The sequence below is a fragment of the Rhinolophus ferrumequinum genome, chromosome 8 (assembly GCF_004115265.2).
Source record: "Rhinolophus ferrumequinum isolate MPI-CBG mRhiFer1 chromosome 8, mRhiFer1_v1.p, whole genome shotgun sequence".
NCBI lineage: Eukaryota > Metazoa > Chordata > Mammalia > Chiroptera > Rhinolophidae > Rhinolophus > Rhinolophus ferrumequinum.
This window is the reverse complement of record NC_046291.1, coordinates 82,806,353-82,827,664: the sequence shown is the minus strand read 5'-3', so window position 1 is coordinate 82,827,664 and position 21,312 is coordinate 82,806,353. Positions and strand designations below refer to the sequence as shown.

Here is a 21,312-nt window from a genome sequence, read left to right as displayed (position 1 = left end):
TTTCTCATATTCATAAGTAAGCAAACTATTAGCAAACCAAATACAGCAATAAATTAAAAGACTAAGATATCAAGACTAAAATGGGCTTATTTTAGGAATGATAGGCTGGTTCAACTTCCAAAGCTCAATCAATGACAAGTTGATCCTAAAATTCATGTGGAAATGCAAGGGACCCAAAATAGCCAAAAAATTTTGATATAGAACAAAGTTGGAGAATTTTATATTTCCTGGTTGCAAAACTTCCAATGAAACTACATAATCAAGACAGTGTAGTACTAGCAGAAAGAAAGAAAGAGAAGAAAGGAAGGAAGGGAGGGAGGGGGGAAAGGAGGGAGAGAGAGGGAGAGAGAGAGAGAGAGAGAGAGAGAGAGAGAGAGAGAGAGAGAGAGAGAGAAAGAAAAAAAGAAAGAAAGAAATAGAATTAAGACTTAAGAAATAAACCTTACATTTATGGTCAGTTGACAAGAGTGCCAATACACTTTAATACGAAAAGGACAGTCTTCTCAAGAAATAGTGCTGAGACAACTAGACATAAACATGTAAAAGAACAAAGTTGTACCCCCTAACTCACACCATATAAAAAAATTAACACAAAATGGATCCAAGACTAAAATATAAGTGCTAAAACTATAAAACACTTAAAAGAAAGCATAAGAGTAAATCTTCGTGACCTTGGGTTATACAATCATTTCTTCAAAAACCACGGCAAAAATAAAAACAATAAAAGAGAAAAAGATAAATTGGACACCAGTAAAATTATAAACTTTAGTCCTGCAAATTATACCATCAAGAAAGTGAAGACAGGGGCCGGCCCGGTGGCTCAGGCGGTTAGAGCTCCATGCTCCTAACTCCAAATGCTGCCGGTTCGATTCCCACATGGGCCAGTGGGGTCTCAACCACAAGGTTGCCAGTTCAATTCCTCAAGTCCTGCAAGGGATGGTGGGCAGTGCCCCCTGCAACTAGCAACGGCAACTGGACCTGGAGCTGAGCTGCGCCCTCCACAACTAAGACTGAAAGTACAACTTGAAGCTGAACAGCACCCTCCACAACTAAGATTGAAAAGACAACTTGACTTGGAAAAAAAAAAAGTCCTGGAAGTACCCTGTTCCCCAATGAAGTCCTGTTCCCCTTCCCCAATAAAAAAAAAAAAAAAATCTAAAAAGAAAAGAAAAGAAAGTGAAGACAACATATAGAAGGGGAGAAAATATTTGTAAATTATATATGAAAAGGGACTGGTATCCAGCATATATGAAGAACAATTACAACTCAATAAAAAGACAACCCAATTTAAAAATGGGCAAAAGATCTGAATAGACATTTCTCCAAAGAAGATATATAAATAGCTAATAAGCACATGAAAAGATGTTTATTATCCATATTCATTAAGGAAATGCAAATCAAAACCACACTGAGATACCACTTCATATACATTAGAGTGGCTAAAATAAAAAAGACAGATAATAACAAGTGTTGACAAAAGTGTGGAGAAATTAGAACCCTCAAACACTGCTTGTGTAAATGTATAAGTGTAGCCACTGTGGAAAACAGTCTGGTAGTTCATCAAAATGTTAAATATAATTACCATAAAATTGGAAATTCTACTCCTAGGCACAAACCCAAGAGAAATGAAAACATACATCCACACAAAACTTGCATGCGAATTTTCAGAGCAGCACGATTCACAATAGTTAAAAAGTGGAAACAATCCAAATGTCCACCAATTGATGACTCAAGAAAGAAAATATGGTATATCCATATAACAGTTATTATTTGACAATAAAAGGAATGAAATACTGATACATGCTACAACATGGATGAACCTTAAAAACATGTTAAGTGACAGAAACCAGTCACAAAGGACCACATATTATTATATATTTCCATTTATATGAAAGGTTCAGAATAGGCGAATCCATCGAGACAGAAAGTAAATGAGTGGTTGCCTAGGACTGGAGTTGGGATGGGGGATGGAGGAGAGTAGGGTACAGAGACAAGAGAACAACAGCTAATGAGTTTCTTTTTGGAGTGATGAAAATGTTCTAAAATTAGATCATGATGATGGTTCCACAATTCTATAAATATGTCAAAACCCACAGGACTGTAAAATGGGTGAATTTTATAGTATGTGAATTATGTCTCAATTAAGCTGTTAAGAAATATACTGTGAAAAAAATTCAATCAATGTAATTTTGAACAACAACCAAGTAAAATTTAAAATTTGTATGGTCATTGTAATAGTGGGGAGGGGGAGAGCATTTGATAAAATTCAAAATCCATTCAGAGCAAAAGCTCCCTGACATAAAAAAGAAAAATAAGAGAGAACTTCCTCCATGTGATGCAAGATTCTTACCAAAACCTTCAGCAATCATCATACTTAAGGTAAAATGTTGAAAGCTTTCCTTCCCTGCAAATCAGAAAAGGCACAAATATGCCTATTACCTGCTATTTTATTGAACAGTGGAATCACATTAGTTGAATAAGGCAAAAGGGAAAGGAGAAAGAAAAGGACTCAGTTGTTAGTATCCTTTAGAGATCTCATTAGTGTCATGGCTTTAAATATTACCTTATGGCAATGACTCCAACATTTACACATGGAGAAAGACCTCTCCTGAACTTCAGATTCGTGTATCTAACCAAACAGCTCTACTTAACAGTCTAATGGGCATCTCAAACTTAACATGACCAAAACTGAACTTTAGATCTTTCTCTCAAAACTATTCCTTCCCTGGCCTTCCCCAACTCACCCTTCCAGTTGCTTATACCAACTCCTTGACTCCTCTCTTTGTCTCATACACCACAACCAATCCACCAGCAGCTCCTGTTGGATCTACATTCAAAATATACCCAGAATCCCACCATTTCCTACCACCTCCAAATCTATTCACCTGATCTGAGCTACCGTCGTATCTGTCTGAATTCCTGGGAAGAATCTGAGGTCCCGGGGTCCACCTCAGTCCCTCCATTCTTTTAGTACAGCAATCAGTGAGATAAAGGAAGTCTGATCAATATCACTTCTCAGAACTCCTCAGTGGCTCCCAATTATACTCCGATAAAAACACTACTAATGGTTTACAAGTGCTGCTACAATCTGTCTGACAACTCCTATTACCTCTCCACCTCAGGAAAACTGTCAAAATGACATTCTTACTTGTTCCTGCTTTGGATTCTAAACTAACTGGTCCACGTGCCTATACAACTCTTCCCCTAGATATTTGCATGGCTACCTCCCTTGCTTCTTTTAAGAGTCTTTTCTGAAAAGTCAATTTCTCAGTGAAAACTTTACTTGCCCAACTTGCATGATTGCTTTGGCAGCACATATACTAAAATTGGAATGCTACAGAGGCATGACCCCTGCGCAAGGATGACATGCAAATTCATAAAGCATTACACATTTTTGAGAGGATTCTAAAGTAAATGTAGCAAAACATTGACAATAGGTGATTCTGAGTCAATGACACATGGGCGTTCTTTGCACTATTCTTGTGACTTTCTGTAAGTTTTAAATTATTTTTGAATAAAGTTAAAACTTTAAAAAATGAAACACACAAAAAATTTTCAACTCCCAATTATCTTTTCCATGCCCTTTTTCTTTCCTAAAACACTTATCACCTTGTAAAACACTACATAACTTACTTACTATATTTTTTGTTTATTGTCTGTCTCTCCCTACTATGTAGGATGTAAGCTGCATAAAGGCAGAGATTTTTATTTCCTGGTGTAGTCCATGTATCAAGAGCAGTGTGCGTGGCACTAAGCATTTAATATTATTTGTTTTTAAAGGTACAAAGTACAGGCGGACCGTGATTAGAGAGTTTAGAGGTAGAATACTTTCTAGGGATGAGAAAGTATGAAGTGGACCCTAGGAGTGCATAGCTAAACTAGTGTGGAAACAAAGGTCACAGGAGACAAGGCAGGCCAGGAACTAAGAAACTAGCACGGTGTGTTCAGCTGGGCTGCACATTCAAATGTAGAAGCCACACAATTCAAGTTATAGGCAGGAAACTGCACAGTTTGCACAGTGATTAAGATTAGAGGGGGACAGTTTACTATATAATAGATTAGGGCTTCATATTAGGATATTAGAATACTCTAGAAAGTTCTACGATAGAAAGAAGGGCTACCATGGAAACTTCTTCCTAATACATAGTACCAAGGAAACCTGCTTGGTTTTAAACAATTTAAAAACAAATTCAGTTAACCTAGATAACTAAATTTTATAAACTCATCCTAGTCAAACAAAAATTATCAGTGGAAATGGTCCTAATTACTATGGTAACCTGGCTACATAGACACAATCAGTAAATGTTGTGAAAATGAAATATCTTAAACACATCTTGGGTGACCTAGGATAAAAGATTTGATTATTCAGTCCGTCTCCCATTCCACTGATAATAAGACACAACTGGACAGGGGTGAGGGAAGAAAACTAGAAGCTTGTAACTTTAGGAAACACTCTTTTCCAATTTAATAAGCACAGATGTAACCATGAGTTACATCTGTAACATAAGTAATTCCAAGTTCCTTATTGGGAATGCAAATTTGGCTTGAATAAATTGCCAATTTCTATAAATAATGAATATGGAGGTCTGTTGGACAGCTCTACATGGATTCCAGAAACCACAGACTCACAAAAAAAACCCCAGGTTGTGATTATGAGTTTGAAAAGGTAGTCAATGAAGATGTCCTCTTATCTACTCAAATATTTTCAAAGTGATTCTACAGTCATATACTCATCACAGAAACTCTTCAGATTTCATCAGGACTTGGGAATGTATCTATTTTATATTTTAACATACTCCATGCTTTAATTACAGTGTACGTTCTATTTACATGTTTATATCTGATATAGCTACATTTATAGATTGTTAGTAAGCTACAACCTAAATTTAATGAATTAAAATCATGCTTGTGTGAGTAAAGTTGAATATTCTAAAATGATGAAAGATCAATTTCAATAAATTATAGAATTATTATTATTATTATTATTTTTTTTTACTTTATTGGGGAAGGGTTACAGGACTTTATTGGGGAACAGTGTGTACTTCCAGGCCTTTTTTCCAAGTCAAGTTGTTGTCCTTTCAGTCTTAGTTGTGGAGGGCGCAGCCCAGCTCCAGGTCCAGTTGCCGTTTTCTAGTTGCAGGGGGCACAGCCCATCATCCTTTGTGGGAGTTGAACCGGCAACCTTGTGGTTGAGAAGATGCGCTCCAACCAACTGAGCCATCCGGGAGCTCAGCGGCAGCTCAGTTCAAGGTGCCGTGTTCAATCTTAGTTGCAGGGGGCGCTGCCCACCATCCCTTGCGGGACTCGAGGAATTGAACTGGCAACCTTGTGGTTGAGAGCCCACTGGCCCATGTGGGAATCGAACCGGCAGCCTTCGGAGTTAGGAGCATGGAGCTCTAACCGCCTGAGCCACCGGGCCAGCCCCATAGAATTATATATTTTTAAAGTCACTTATGGAGCTTTAAAAATTGCCTACTAATATCTAACTACTTTAAACTAATATCTAACTACTTTAAAAGCAAGGATGCTAAAATCTTTCATTTTATAAGCAATTATTTTGAGAATAATGATTAAAAAATTCCACTTATTAAGTGATCTCTTTCTGTTAGGCACTGTATTATAAAATCTCCTGTAATTCTCAAAATAACTCACATAGATAAGTAGCATTATCCTCACATTAAGGACAAGAAAACGGAGGTTCAGAGAAATAAATTTATCACCAGTTACTGGTGATGCTAAATCTGGAACTCAGTAAAATTCTGAATTTTTGCCATTATACAATACTGCCTCTTAAAATCACTCATTCAACAAATACTTATTGATTGCCTACTATGTACCAGGCATTGAAGAAGCTACCAGGGGTACAAAGATGAATTTGTGTCATTGTAGCCTCACCTTCCAGCCCAATCTAGGACAAAAACATAGGAGTTACAACAAATAATTGCAACACAATGCAACAAGTGCTATAAAAGAAGTATATATAAGAATACCATATGTACGTGGGAGTGTTGACTCGGTAACATAGAAAGCGATCAAAGAAGGCTTCACTTAGGAGAAAAAAATGCTTGGTACATAGTAGACCTTGTTTAAACATTTGATGTTACCCTTAAATTGAAACTTGAAGGAGAAGTGGAGTTTGCAGATGGAGAATCAAGATAAAGATATTCTAGGGAGAAAGAAGCCATACTTGCAAAAGCGCAAAGATTCAGAAAATTCTAAACAGTTTACGATAGCTAAAAAATAAGATGCTTGTGAAAAGTGGCAAAGAAATAAAAAACAGGCCATGTCAGGGAGGTTCTCATATGCCATATTAAAAGAGTTGGGACTTTATTTTGTAAGAAACTGGGAACTTTTCCTAGAGTTTAATCAGGTCACTATTTTACAAAGATTACGTTGTCAAATTTGGAATAATGGATGCAAGGGCAGGGCAACCTTTTAGGAGGCTGTCCAGGTAATATCACAAATAGTCCAGATAATACAATTTACAATCTCTTAGCTTCAGATTCCTACATCTAATTACCTACCTGACATTTTGCATATTTCATAGATGTTTCTAGTCTAAATGTCCAAAACCAATGTGTTGATTTTTCTTCCAAATTTGTATGCTCCCTACTCTCTCAGAAATAGTACAATCATGCAAGTTACTCAAACCAGCAACTGGGGTTCATTCTTTTTTTCTCTTTCTCCCTTAACCACCAAACTAAATCCCCTTATTATTAATCATTAATTATTCCTAAAATATATCTCAAAAGTCCATTTCTTTCCAATTGCATTGCCATCACCTATCCCAAGCTCTCACTGCTCAACTGGAATACTGCAATAGCTCCCAACTGGACTCCCCCATGTGTTCCTTAATATTAGTTGGTTTCCCTAAAGCACTTACTGTAATTGGTAATTATTTTTATCTGCTTACTTGAATTTATCTCTCCCTCATTAGAATGCCTTTATAAGCTCAAAGACCATAAACTGTCTTGTTCATCACTGTTTTCCTTTAGCATTCTAGCACCAGCCAGGTCAATAGAAACAATATTAACAAAAAACAACACATACTTACTATGTGCCAGAAACTACTCTATGTGTTTTACATATATGAAGCCATTCAATGCTCCTGTGACACAGGTATTTCATTATCTCTACTTTACAGATAAGGAGACTAAGGCACAGATGGCGAACTAATCTACCCAAGGTCAACCGAGGAGGAGTATGTGGCAGAACTGAGAATCAAACCTCGGGAGCCTAGAGCCTATTCTCTTAGCCATTAACCAGTACGTCTCTTAGTAGAAGCTCGATAAGTATTTCCTGACCAAATAACAAATGAGACAGAATAAGTGAAAGAGGAACAGATTTTGGGGACATATTGAATTTGAAATACTGGGGAAAGGCTATGAGGTATAGTGGGATAAATAGTTTACCAACTAGAGATAAGCATTCAGAAGTTATCGGCTGCTACAGAAAGCCACCTATGAAATGGAAGTCTTGTACAGAAAGTGATTATACAATTTAAAAAATCAGATGTGCTATTAAACTGTAACCATTTAGATCCAGTTCTGTAATAAAAACGTTTTACAGAACACAGAATGCCCCATTGAGCCTTGACTATACCAACATGAAAAATTTTGTATTGTTAATATAAATTGAAATACTTTCCTTTCTTTTGGTATTCAGTATCTATATAAATGTCAAACTTGTATTTTGTTAAAACATAAAAGTACAGAGATTTATTTTTAATTTGACAAAATGACACCAAAATCCATCTAATAATACAAAAGAATGTATGAATGACAAGAAAATGTCTAAAAAAGAGTGGAAGCACACTTTACCTACTAGATATCAAAACATAAAGTTACAGAAATTAAGATAATGGGTATGGTATACGTTAAAGAAAAGACAGAACAATAAAAGATAACAGAGTCCAAACAAAACAACGTATACATAAATTGTAAATTAAATGTAAAAACACATAAAAATTTATATATACATGTTATTTTTATAATCTAATTTCTAAGCATCACAAATGCTTTTCTAAGCATCACAAATAAACTAGAAACTATAAAAAGATTCCAACACTAAAATAATTTAAGCTATGTCATGGAAAAACATCATTAAAAAGCAAAATGGGAGTACAGACTTTCAAACTACGTGACAAAGAGTTAAAAAACCTAAGAAGTAATTCCTTTAAAAGTATTAAGAGACTATGATAGGTAGCAACAGGCTACTCAAAAGAAATTAAACAATAGGTGACATGGATATAAAAGACGCTTAACATCAACAGAATTTAACTACAAATTAAGTTAACGAGGGATCACTTTCTATCAGATTGAATAGAATAAAAGATGGGAAATGGGTGCTCTCAAACACTGTAAGTAGGAAAGAAAATGGGCACAACCTTTCTAAAGAGCAATTTAGGAATCACAGAGTATTTGTGACTAAATAATCCTATTTCTAAAAAGTTAGATTTAAGGGATAATCAGACAAGCATACAAATATGGAGCTCACAGCACTATTGCTCTTAAAAGTTACTAATTGATCCAGCAACCCAAATGTGGGTATATATCCGAAAGAACTGAAAACAGGATCTTGAATAGATGTTTACACACCCAGCTCACTGCAGCATTATTCACAACAGCCAAAAGGAGGAAGTAATCTAAACGTCCATTGACAGATGAATGGATAAATAAAATGGAACACTTATACATATACATACAATGGAATATTATTCAGCATTAAAAAAAGAAGGAAATTCTGTCATATGCTCCAACATGGATGAACCTTGAGGACATGCTGCTAACTGAAATAAGCCCCTCACAAAAGGACAAATAATACTGCATGATTCTACTTACATGAGGCATCTAAAATAGTCAAACTCTTAGAAATAGAAAGTAGAATGGTGATTGCCAGGAGCTGCGGGAGGGTAAAAGGGGAGTTGTTGTTCAATATGTACAGTTTCAGTTTTGCAAGATGAAAAAGTTCCAGAAATCTGTTGCACGACAAAGTGCATATACTTAACACAACTGTAGTACCAGGGGTGACAATTAAGTTCGCGAACTTGTTGAGACAATGTTGCTAACCTTTTTTGATATCAGAGGGGTTATTTATTATGAATTTGTACCAACTGGACAAACAGTTAACCAAGTTTACTATTTGGACGTGCTGAAAAGGCTGCGTGAAAAAGTTAGACGACCTGAACTTTTCGCCAACAATTCACAGCTCTTGCATCATGACAATACACCAGCTCACACAGCGCTGTCTGTGAGGGAGTTTTTAGCCAGTAAACAAATAACTACTGGAACATCCTCCCTACTCACCTGATCTGGCCCCCAATGACATCTTTCTTTACCTGAAGAGGAAGGAAATAATGAAAGGAAGACATTCTGATGACATTCAGGACATCAAAGGTAATACGACAACAGCTCTGATGGCCATTCCAGAAAAGAGTTCCAAAATTGCTTTGAAGGGTGGACTAGGTGCTAGCATCTGTGCATAGCTTCCCAAGGGGAGTACGTCAAAGGTGACCGTAGTGATGATATTCAGCAATGAGGTACCTAGCACTTTTTCTAGGATGAGTTCGCAAACTTAATTATCTGACCTCGTATTCACTTAAAAACGGTTAAGACAGCAAATTTAGGAACTGAATGTTAGAGGCATACAATGAAATACCAGATAGCCATAAAAAATGATAACAGATATTTACTCAGTCATATCCACAGCCTATTGTTGAGTTTAAAAGGTTTACAAAAGAGCAAAGTAGTATGATACCATTGATACATGTCTGTACCTTTAAGAGAGAGACACTGTAAGGATATTCACTAAAATTTAATACTGTGTTTCCTCAAAAATAAGACCTAGCTGGACAATCAGCTCTAATGCGTTTTTTGGAGCAAAAATTAATGAGACCCGGTCTTATTTTACTATAAGACCCAGAATAATATAATATAATACTGGGTCTTATATTAATTTTTGCTCCAAAAGACGCATTAGAGCTGATTGTCCGGCTAGGTCTTAGTTTCAGGGAAATACGGTAGTGGTATCTCTGGGTAATAGGATGACAGATGACATTTATTTTCATTTTTTATATTTTCCTGTTTTCAAATACAAAGAATAGGTATTATATCTATGGCAAAGGATAGCTCAAAAAAGGAAGTGACTGCCACCTTTGGTTCCAGAATACTGGGATGAAATTTTACATTTCTCTTTCACTCTATGTCTGGCATATCTTGGGAGATTAATAAATAGTTGAAAAGCAGGAATGGAATGAGACATATTTGGATATGAATCTCAGCTCCAAAATTTACTGATCGAGGCCTTAAAGTCTTACTGAACTTCATTGAGCCCCACTTTCTTTAACCATAAAATATCAAGAAACAATACTTGCAGAACATTACAGAAAATATGTACTTAAAGCACTAACACATCATTTCTGGCTCAGACGAAACACTCAATAAAATGATGGCCATCATTACTATTTATTGATTTACACTAGAAGAAGCTCACAACAACAAAAAACTAAGTATCTACAGAAGACTATACCGCTAAATTATACAGAAAACTTCAATTGAATTAAAGAACAAGAGACAACTCTTTGTTTGGCGGACACACAACACTGTTGGCTGAAAGGTACGGTTACATTCCCATATGTAACCGGACTAGAATATAAAATGTATCATCTAGTTGGTGCAAAAACACCACTCATGAGTATTGGACAGACTTATCAGTGCTTCAGTAAAAAAAATAATGTTGATGAAAAGGGAAAATACACTCTTTCTAATTCACAGGTAGAATGGAAAGAGGTGATGGAATAAACACACAAAACATGACTAATGACTTAATTTAGAGACAGATTAAAAGAACGAGTAATGTTGCCATTAATTTTTGTTTGGCCTGTCTTCCTCATTGATATTGGACAAGGAGCCTGTCTTTTTAGCACTGCTGTATCCCCAAAGTCTGGTATAGTGCCCAATGTAGTGTGAGTGCTCAATAAACATTTACAAGATGATTTATAAAAGTCTCAGTGACACCATAGGAAAAACTGAAATAGAATTTATCTGAAAAAGTCTCAGTCAAATGATGGGAAAAAGTTTAAGAATGAAAGCCATTAGGCTTGAGGGAGAAAGACCTTTTCTGATAACTCCTCCTGCGTCTCCTTTATTCAATGAGTTTCCCAAGGCACCTCAAAGGGAACGTCCAACAGCAAAGATACACTCAACTTTGCATCCGACGGGGGCATGAACCCGGGCCTACTGGGCTAAACGTATTTGACTATGGGCTCCTAAGTATTTCAATGAGATCTTTATTCATCGGTGTATTATAGCTGGCACCTGTCGTCGACTGGGAAAGGCACCATTCTTGATTATTAAACCTGAGCCCTTCTGTAGCTTTTCTCTTAGGAACCAGCCTTTATAAGTCTGTAAAAGTGGGAGGAATTAGCTCAGAACTTGAGAGCCCGTTGTATACAGTCAGTGACGACATGAAGCCATGCTTCACGCACCGACAGGGGTAAAGGTATTAGAGGCACCCTCTACAAATACGTGGGTGCAATCTAATAGTGAGCAAGTCAAAACACAAGAAAAAAATTAGACTCTGGGATTGAAGACTTGGGGTGGAGAACGGCATTATGGACTTGGGAACCACCCCATCCCATTTCACTCTTTCCTAAAATGCAATTACATTCCGTTCAACTACCTATCTCTCACGCAAGAAAATACAGACTTGCCCCCCACGCCACTCCCAGACGGCCACACCTGGTGTATTCGCTGAAGAATCTCCAACTCCCGCCACAGGTTTGGCTGGTGTCCGCCCCAAAGCGGAAGTGACTTAAGAGACACACACCGAAAGTAAGAGTTCAAATACCAGGATTACAAAACCCTTACGTTCTGAGAAAACTCTTCTCTGATCACCTTCCTCTTCTATCCTTATCTCTTCTGTTAGGGTGGCGAAAAGAATTCACCACAGCCTCGTAACAACTAGTTCTCCACCCTGAACTCCAAATCATTCAAAAGTTTGTCCCTTTTCATTGGCCAGCGGGGCAGCATGGGTACCTCTGAGGAACTACAATTACCGTCAGGAACCGCAGGGAGTAAACGGAGGAAAGGATATGGACAGGGGCAAAGCACGCTGGGAAATGTAGTCCGCCCCCGTCCAAAGAGGGCAATCACCCCGCCTTCCACCCCACTGAGGCTGGAGAAACCAGGTGTTGGGCTTAGAACCCGTTACCGCTAAGGGGAGGAGCCACGTTTTTAAACAGCATTCCTGACTTCCCAGCACATGAAGGATGAAAATTTTCTTTTATTCCTACAAAGCATTACAAATATTCCTTGAAGAAATATGGTTGTCTTTCTAATATCTCCAATTCAGTAAAAACTCCCAGAACTCCCCTACCTTAGGCTCCAACTCGTGGGAAAAGGTGGCTCTTTTACAAGTGGGCAAAATGGCTGTCCTCTTAGTTTTCCCATTGGTTGCCCTTTGCGTCCTTCAAGGGCGGTTACTAACCACCGATTGGTTCTTTTTCCCTTGAGGGTGGAGGAAGACTTGGCATGGCTCTCCCGCGGCCCGAGAGGAGATAAAGGGGTGGAGAGAAGGCAGTATGTCCAGGTGTGATTGGATGATCCTCATGTCACTCCGAGAACGTACAGCCTATGATTTGTCGACTGCCCCTCAAAGAGAACGAAAAGGTGGGGCTAGTGCGTGGTGGGAAGGGGCGGGATTCTGCCAGCCCCGGCCGCCGCTGGAGCCGGTGTCCGGGCTGGTGATGGGGTTAATTCCCTTTCGTAAGACTCGTACTTGCACCCACCCAGCCCCGCCGTCGCCCCGCTGCGCCGCACTCCAGCCGCCTCCTCCTCCTCCTCAGTAACGCGGGTAAGAGATGCCCTCCCCTCCCCCTCTCCAGCTCCCCGGGAATAACGCGCCTCGCTCCCCTCCCCCGCCCTCCAACCGGTAGCGCTAACGGAGAAGGAGGCAGGCAGGGGAGAGATGTGGTGTGTGAGAAGGTGGCCTTCTCCTCCGAGCCGTCGGCGCTCCAGCCAGGGCCCCGCCGAGGTTCTCCTGCTACTGCCAGCCCGTGGGGAGGTCGGGTTCCGAGGGAGTCCGGCTCTCCTGGCCCGTCGCTGCGGCTGCAGCTGCATCCCCTACCTTGTGCCCACCGCCCCCACACGGGGGCCATGTGAAAAGCAAACCCCTGGAGGCCTAGCGGAGGAGGCAGGGGAAAGGTTCCCGAGTCCCTGCCATGGCTGCTGCTGCCCTTGCAGCCCCAGGGACTCGGGAACCAGCCACAGCAGGCCTGCCAGGGACGGGTGCGGTGCGTGGTTGTGCTCTCTAGGGTGGCTGGCGCCGCTGCCTCGAACTCCCCGGCCACCCCACGACCGTGGTCCCCGGCCTTGCACCGGGAGAATTTTTAGAAAGGAAATAAGGCGTTCCGTCGGTTGGTGAAATGTAGGTACATCTTGCCTGTGTACCAGAAAAACACAATGGGAAATTTTAAAAGAAAGTTGAATGACTGTCAGTGCCACGGACTCCGGGAATCAGATTTACACACTTTATGGTTGAGTCTTAGGCTGCCCTCCAAAGCCCTTGTGTATTTGAAGTTTCTTGTCGTTGTTCTCTTTTTTGTTGTTGCAAGGTGCAGAGGAGAGTGCATCTGTTGTTTGAGCTAGCTTTTTTTATGTAGAAACTTCCATTTTTGAGGGTAGCATGCCCCGCGTATAATTGTCCTGGGACAGCAAGTCAACTAAGTAAAAGGTGAAATGCTTTCTAAAACAGTAAGGCTTAGTAAATAGCAGATGATTATTCTAATAAGATTTTCCAGGAAAAAAAAATGTGTATATGTATCTCCCAGATTACAGTTTGCCTGATTATAATTCTGAAGAAAGCCTTTGTTTTTAGCTTAAATGTCATTGATTACAAGAACTTTCAAGTAATGAAAAGATGATAAAAGTCAACTGAAAGCCCACCTTTTTATATTTGAAACAGTAAGGTCTATCTATGTAATATTTAATATGGTAGGATACCAGTATGACTAGAGTAACTGGACACACCTTAACAAAATTTGGCCATATTTAAAAGCAAATGCTTATTCCTCACATACTGAGCCCTCATTTTTTCACTCCTTGCTGTTTTGGCGAGGTGACTATGTCCTTAAATAATAGATTCTGTAATTTATAGTAGACATGCCTGTAATCAGATAAAATTCTAGGCCCACTTCTGAGGCTTGTTACCAGAATCAGAACTTGTGTTCTGAAGAAGTCATTGGGTTTTGCCGAATGTTAGACCCTTTCTTCAGGGTCTGATGAGACTATACTGGCTTAATGATCTTCCATATTCCATAAATAACACACCTAGATACAGAATTGGCATAGATCCATCGATTCAGGACCTGGAAGAAACTTGGTGTGTTGTAATTCTTAAAATGGAATGCATAACCCTGAAAGGTAAGGCCCCTCAGCTCCCCACAGAGTATCCATAGCATATATCACTCAGCATAGCATTTTCTAAAACTTGTTGGTTAATTGATAAATTATATAATTGATGCTGTCAGATCTCATGTGCTTTATATACAGAAAGCGCTGCTAGAAATATAGGAGGTTCCTACGTTCTCTTGTTAGCTGTAGGACCCCACTATGAGTTTCAGTTCAGTTTCCTCATCTGTAAAATGGGGATGATAACGCTTAACTCATGGAGTTGTGAAGCTTAGAGATGAAGTATGTAAAGCCCCTAGCATTGTGCCTAACACAGTATGTATGATTAAATATTAACTATGCATGTTAAGATTATATATATTATGATTAAATATTTCATGCATATTAAGAGAGTAAGTTTTTTATTCACATGCACAGGTGTTGCAACCTCAGCACATGTTCCATTAGTGAGGAGTACTGTGGGGGTTTTTATTTACTTGTATATAGTGACAAAGTAAGTGCAGTTTGCAGCTAGCCATTTTTAGAGTGAAAGTTATATGGGAAATTGGTAACTGGGTATATACAAGTTGCTTATTTTATAGAAGACTTTTTTTGTTTTTGGCATTAAAATGCAAGTGTTTGTGGAATATATTTCAAATGGATTACTTGGAATAAAAGTGGCAAATTATTGTAGTGATAAGTTATTGTAATATCTTTTAAATTTAATATGTTTCAAGATCTAGTTTATATAATTACTACCCATGTTCATTGTGCTACCAGGCTACCAGCAAGCAACAGCTGAATTCCTTTAATACAGCGTTAAGATTAAGAAAGTAATTTGAATTCGTTATGGCCATAGGCTGACTACAGTTTTGTTGGTTTTTAATTTTCATTATTTATCAATACTTGTGTGTTTCTTTTCTGTGAGTCAACATGCCAGACACATTGTTCTTTTCTCCTCCTAGGCACTTGTGAAAGTGTACTGTGTCTTCACACGTAATAGTGTCCTTGGAGTGTGTGCAGTTAGGCCAATTTAAAGTTAGCATGAAAACAGTTCTATTATGAAGTCTTCTGACAGTAATGCCTGGCCAGGGTTCAAGGCAGCTGCACCTTATGCTAAATAGTGAGCTGAGGTACATAATGTTATGGCAGACTTCCCAACTTACTAAACCCAGTACAATTGGATGCTCCTTCAAGGAGCCTTACATGGCAGCAGCAGTAGAAAATGTTATAAAATTGAAATAAGCTTTTTCAAATACTATGCAGAACATACGCATTGCCATGCCTTCTTGCCAAGTAATAAAAGCGATTTTCTTGTCGTGGTACTTTAAAATATCTAATTATACCCATTTGAGTTCATGTTAAATTTTATTTCCTCAAGCTGAGGGTTGATAACACCTATTTTTTCCATTCTTGAAAACGTTACAGTAATAAACACTTTTTTAAAATATTTTTTATTTTTCAATTGACAGTTGACATTCAATATTATATTACTTTCAGGTGTACAGCATAGTGGTTAGACATTTATATAATTTACAAAGTGATCCCCCTGGTACAACTAGTCCCACCTGCCACCATACGTAGTTATTACAATATTATTGGCTATATTCTTTGTGCTGTCCCTGTGACTATTTTATAACTATCACTTATCACTTTGTACTTCTTAACCCCTTCACCTTTTTCACCCAGCCCCCCCCCCCCCCACATCCCGCCCATCTGGCAGGGATCAGTTTGTTCTCTGTATCTATGACTCTGTTTCTGTTTTGTTCATTTATTTTGTTCTTTAGTGAACATGTAAGTGAAATCATACGGTATTTCTCTTTCTCTTCTGACTTATTTCACTTAGCATAATATCCCCTAGATCTATCCATGTTGTCACAAATGGTAAGATTTCATTCTTTTTTATAGTTGAATAATATTCCATTGTATATAGGTACCACATATTCTTTATCCAGTCATCTATTCGATGGGCACTTAGGTTGCCAATATCTTGGCTATTGTAAATAATACTACGAAGAACATAGGGATGCATATATCTTTTCGAAGTAGTCTTTTGAATTTCTTCAGATAAATACTCAGAAGTGGAATTGCTGGTTCATGAGGTAGTTCTATTTTTAATCTTTTGAGGAACTTCCATGTTGTTTTCCAGAGTGGCTGCACCAGTTTGCAATCCCACCAGCAGTGCATGAGGACTCCCCTTTTCTTTGCATCCTCACCACTTGTTTGTTGATTTATTGATAATAGCCACAATAATAAACACTTAAGACTTGCTGGGTTTGTAATATATTATTGCTATTTTAATTAGAAAATTTCACTGTTAACACTTTCACGATCTATTGTAAATAATGTTGGCATCTGTGTGTTAAAAGAGGTTACAAATGGCAGTGAACTTTTCAAATAGTTCTTGCTGTTCCAAACCACAGAATCAAAACTTCATAGTGACACCTGCATACAGTGATGATAATTTATTATTTATAACTTAATTAAGGTAGTTATTGTAAAGAAAAGGGAGTATGTCTTTTTTTCTCAGTATAATAGTAATCTTTTTCTAAAACAGTAAAATATCTTCCACTTAATCCCTATGAATTCTGATGTTTAGTAATAAACAGACATATGCAAAAAATCAAATCATATAATCAAAATTTTATTAAGTTAACTTTGCTTCCCCAATAAGGATGCATTATGTAACTAAACAAATTTGCTTGTACCTGATAAGATGTGAGCATGTGTATCTTTTCCAGAATTTAATTCAATTAGTCATTAACTAATGGTTGAAATCAGAGATGAGTTAGTTAATCCTGGCTGAAAGCTAGTTCTCTACCTTATTTTCCAGCCATTTGTTTTTTCCTTAATTCCCAGATTTTATCCTTTAACATTTTGTGTCTTCTTACCTCCTTAGTCTCCACACATGCCTGTTAATTTAATTTTTTTTCCTGCAAGTTTAAAAAGCCTACAGTTTATGATCTGTGTTGTTCTCTTTTCCTTCTGAATTGTAGATTTGTAACTTATTTCTTAATTTCTACCTGTAAACTCACTTCTTTAGGCAAATTGTGAGATTTTTGAGTCTATTTCATGAATATTAGACCACATAGCATGTTTAAATGATTGTTCTTACAACCTACTTGACTAATGTTTTCATCTACAACTCCCTAAGACTACTTCCTCTCCAAAAAAATTAAGTATGGAAAATAAACTATGTTTGTTTTTACTCTTGACCTTTCTTCTTGAAAGACAATAATTTAATATTGCCTAAGTTTAAAGTACTATAATTTGATTTCGCCCAACTTTAGTTTGATCAATGATGAATATAAATTACTTTTGTGGGCTGGTTGTGCAATTAACTTCACTAACCTAATACATGAAAGAAGTTCCATAACTGGTATAAAATATCACCTTACAGTATGAGTTAGAAGTTTAACTAACTGCAGATTTACCTTGCTGCCTTGACCCTCACTGGGAAGGGAAGCTGTGGGATTTAATATTTTTTTAAAAAAAGTTTTAACATAAGAGGGGGGAAAAATCTCTATGTATGCAAAGCATGACTTACATGACCATAAGGCCCTTATATTAAATGTTCTCTTGTGAAAGAAGCTTGCTTATTACAGAATTGCTGTGTTTAAAAATAACCTTTTTACTGGAAACGACCCAAATGCCCTTCAATGAGTGAATGGTTAAATTGTGCTGTATTAATACGATAGAATATTATGCAGCAATAAAAATGAACCATTGATCCACGTAGCAACTTGAATGGCTCTCAAACAACCATGTGGTTCCGTTTATATAACATTGTCAAATGGCCAAATTATAGAGATGGGAAAAGATGAGTGGTTGCCAGGCATTGGGATGAGGTGGGGCGAGCAGAGTGTTTGTGACGGTGAAGCAGCAGCAGGAGCCACCTTTGTGGTAACGGAACAGCGCTGTGTGTTGGTGGTGGTGGCGGTTACGTGAATACACGTGATAAGATTGCACAGAAACACAAATAAGTGCATGTAAAATTGGTACAACCTGAATAAGGTTATGGATTACATCAGTGTCAGTCGGTTTTAATATTGAACTATATTTGTATAATGTTATTGGGGGAAATTGGGCAAAGAGTACATAGGAGCTCGCTGTACTATGTTTTTTGCAACTTCTTGTGAATCTATAATTATTTAAAAATTAGAAAGTGAAGTACAAAAAACCCATATTTATGTGTGTGTGTTCCTGTGTGGTATTGAAAAAGAAATGTCTTTAAACAAATATTCTCTGCAAAATAACACTCATGTATTTCATATTGTTCATTTGCCTTATTTTTACTCAGTCATGTTCACATGCATCTTAGCACAACATAAACACCCCAACATCAGACATATCCAAGATGCAGATTCCATTTTCATTTTATATGCCTTGTTTTCCCTAAATGCCAATTCTCATTCTCCTTTTATTGGAGCCTGCTGTCCTTTCACTTTGCAACCTTTCTTCATATAAACTAGAAAGAATCTGATATCAGTCACCTATATTCATTTTTCAGTTGCTGTAAGGCTTTTGCCTTTTGAGCAAGCTATTTTGGGGAAAGAAATCAGACATAATAATTTAGCCTTTGCTTGAACTATTCCAGTGACAGGTGCATTCCTGACGGACTCGGTGTCTCTACATCACGTTTCCTTATTTCAGGGTCTTAAGATTAACGGTTACATACGTGTTTTTTTGATGTGGAGAGGGCGCACGTAGTCAGAGGGAAAGGAGGTCCAGCTGGTCCCAGATATGATTCAGATGTTATCACAAAGGTGCATCAGTGCAAGTATACCTGTCCCCTCTGCCTCATCTCCTGCTCCCAGAGAGTAGAAACAAGTATGGGCAGGAATGGGAGACTTGACCTGCCCTGGCCGCCACTCTCCTGCTTGGACCAGTTGTCCTAAAAAGGGGGAAAGGGTGGTAAGTAACCTATCGGTGTCCTCAGTAGGTATATTCCCCTGGCTGTGTAACCCCCTTCCTAGGCTTGGCAGGTTGTATTCCATATTGTTGCTGGCTGAGAAAGTAGATCTTAGTCTCAGAGCATATCAGATCTTGTCACAGAATCAAATAACTGGATCACGAGGGTATCTGTGATTTTAGGTTTTGTCTTACTCAAGGTGGTCCGAGCACAGTAAAGAAATGTCTTGGAGGACATTTTAAAAACCTATTTTTAGATCATTTTGATAAGTTGATTTGAAAAAAAGATGCTCAGATTTAAGTGATTTTGCTTGAATAATTTTGCCAACTTCTGTGTCTTATGAAGTAAAAAAAAACATTGCATGTTTATTCAGTGTGCTCAAAAGATTGTAAACTTTTTTTTTGTAGTGGGTTAGAAAACTGTAGAACTTAATACGTTTCTAAAATAACTTCTTGGAAAGTGTACTTTTTAAAGCTTTTTAAAAATCAAAAATCAGTGCATACACTTAAAAGTAAAACAGTAGAGTGGATCTGTCATTGATTATCATTCCCTTATCTACTGTTATACTGTCAGCACTCATGAGTCTCTTGAATAGAGTGAGAATGTTCTTAGCACCAGAAGTGAAATGGATTCTTTTTTATCCTTTCATCCATTTATCAAAATCATGTTACATTGTTTCATTACACATTAAAAGCATGGATTTCCTGTGATTTTTTTTTACTTGTTCTGGAGATTCTAATTGTCTTTCTTTTTTTGGTTGACAAACAATAATGTACCTCAACATATCCTCAAAGTTATTCAGTCTCTTTCATGGAGGCCTCTTTCCCTCAAGGATTTCCTCTTGGGTTCTTGTGTCTTCTCACTCTCAGGCTTCCTTTTACTGCCCTCCTAGTTTGAAAAAACTGTTTGCTGGATCCTATAGGTCCTTCCTCTTTTTTGGTTTTCACACTTGCTAGAGAATAGCCTGCAGTACTTTCCCAAGAGGTTGCTTAGGAAGTAAACCTTTTGAAACCTTATATGCCTGAAGTCTGTATTCTGACATCATACCTGATTGATAGTATAAAACACTAAGTTCAGAATCATTTTCCTATTGTACTTGGATATCTTGCTAATGTCTTCTGGCATCTGGGTTGCTTTTGTGAGATCTGCTGTTGAAATTTTCCAAGCATACACAACATATGATAGATTACTCAATTCTACAATTATTAACATTTTGCTCTGTTTGGTTTATCCTGTATCTATTTTATTTCTTTGATGTATTTCAAAATAAATTACAAAGGTCAGTATTCTTTGCTCCTGAACACTTTGGCATACATATAATTAACTAGAGTTCAATATTTAATAACTGTTTTACAGATAGATATGCATACAGAAAAATGCACAAATCACAGTGTTTTTGACAAATTGTGTACATCCTTATAATAAACCCTTATGTCTATCAAAATATAGACCATTACCCCAAGAAACAATAGCCAAAAGTTCTGATTATTTTCTACCATAGGTTACATTTTCCTGAGCTAAGATTTATATAGTGGAATTATATAATAAGTACTCCTTTGTGTAAGGCCTGTTTCACTCATCTTGTATTTCAAATTTATCCATGTTCCATGTATGAATAGTTCGTTTTTATTACAGAGTAATATTTTATTGTAAAAATATACAGTTTGTTTTTCTGTTCTGTTGATGGCCACCTGTGTGTGCTCCATTTCTAGTTTTCAGTTATTATAAATAAAGCTGTTTGACTCACAAGAGTATTTGAGATTACGTTTTAATTATCTCCTAACATGAAATATTCTGCACAAAACTCCGTTTGTTTATTTCTTCTTTATTCCATTCTTTTCCCACTTCTAGAATTTTAGTTAATACAAAATTAAGTCATAATTTAGCTGAGAATACTGTCATTTTCTATGATTTCTTATTCTTCTCAGTAATATAAACAGCAAGTATAAAATTATTTAAAATCATCCCCCTTTTTTAAAGTTTTGAACATTCTTGTTGAAACTTTAAAGTAGA

At 37.5% G+C, this 21,312-nt stretch overlaps 2 protein-coding genes and 1 pseudogene across 13 annotated transcripts in view; 2 read left to right on the top strand and 1 right to left on the bottom strand.

The window, feature by feature from the left end:
- The window catches only part of ZRANB3 (zinc finger RANBP2-type containing 3), a 187,547-nt gene extending 175,735 nt beyond the window's left edge, over nucleotides 1–11,812 (bottom strand). Inside the window, exon 1 of one of the 2 annotated variants that reach the window (XM_033111716.1) lies at nucleotides 11,739–11,812. Coding sequence is in view for 1 of the 2 variants with exons in the window: in XM_033111717.1 (XP_032967608.1) it covers nucleotides 8,841–8,842 (2 nt within the window). In the remaining variant the exon portion in view is untranslated. Of the gene's footprint in view, nucleotides 1–8,840; nucleotides 8,891–11,738 lie in introns of those variants that run through there. The other variant, XM_033111717.1, reaches the window with a different exon arrangement.
- LOC117026401 (uncharacterized) lies at nucleotides 3,301–3,396 on the top strand (annotated as a pseudogene).
- An 874-nt stretch (nucleotides 11,813–12,686) lies between the features above and the next one.
- R3HDM1 (R3H domain containing 1) overlaps nucleotides 12,687–21,312 on the top strand; it is a 169,811-nt gene continuing 161,185 nt past the window's right edge. For 7 of the 11 annotated variants that reach the window (XM_033112141.1, XM_033112146.1, XM_033112144.1 and 4 more), the window contains exon 1: nucleotides 12,702–12,852. The gene's annotated coding sequence lies outside the window, so the exon portion shown is untranslated. Of the gene's footprint in view, nucleotides 12,853–21,312 lie in introns of all 11 variants that reach the window. The other 4 variants (XM_033112151.1, XM_033112147.1, XM_033112150.1 and 1 more) reach the window with 1 other exon arrangement.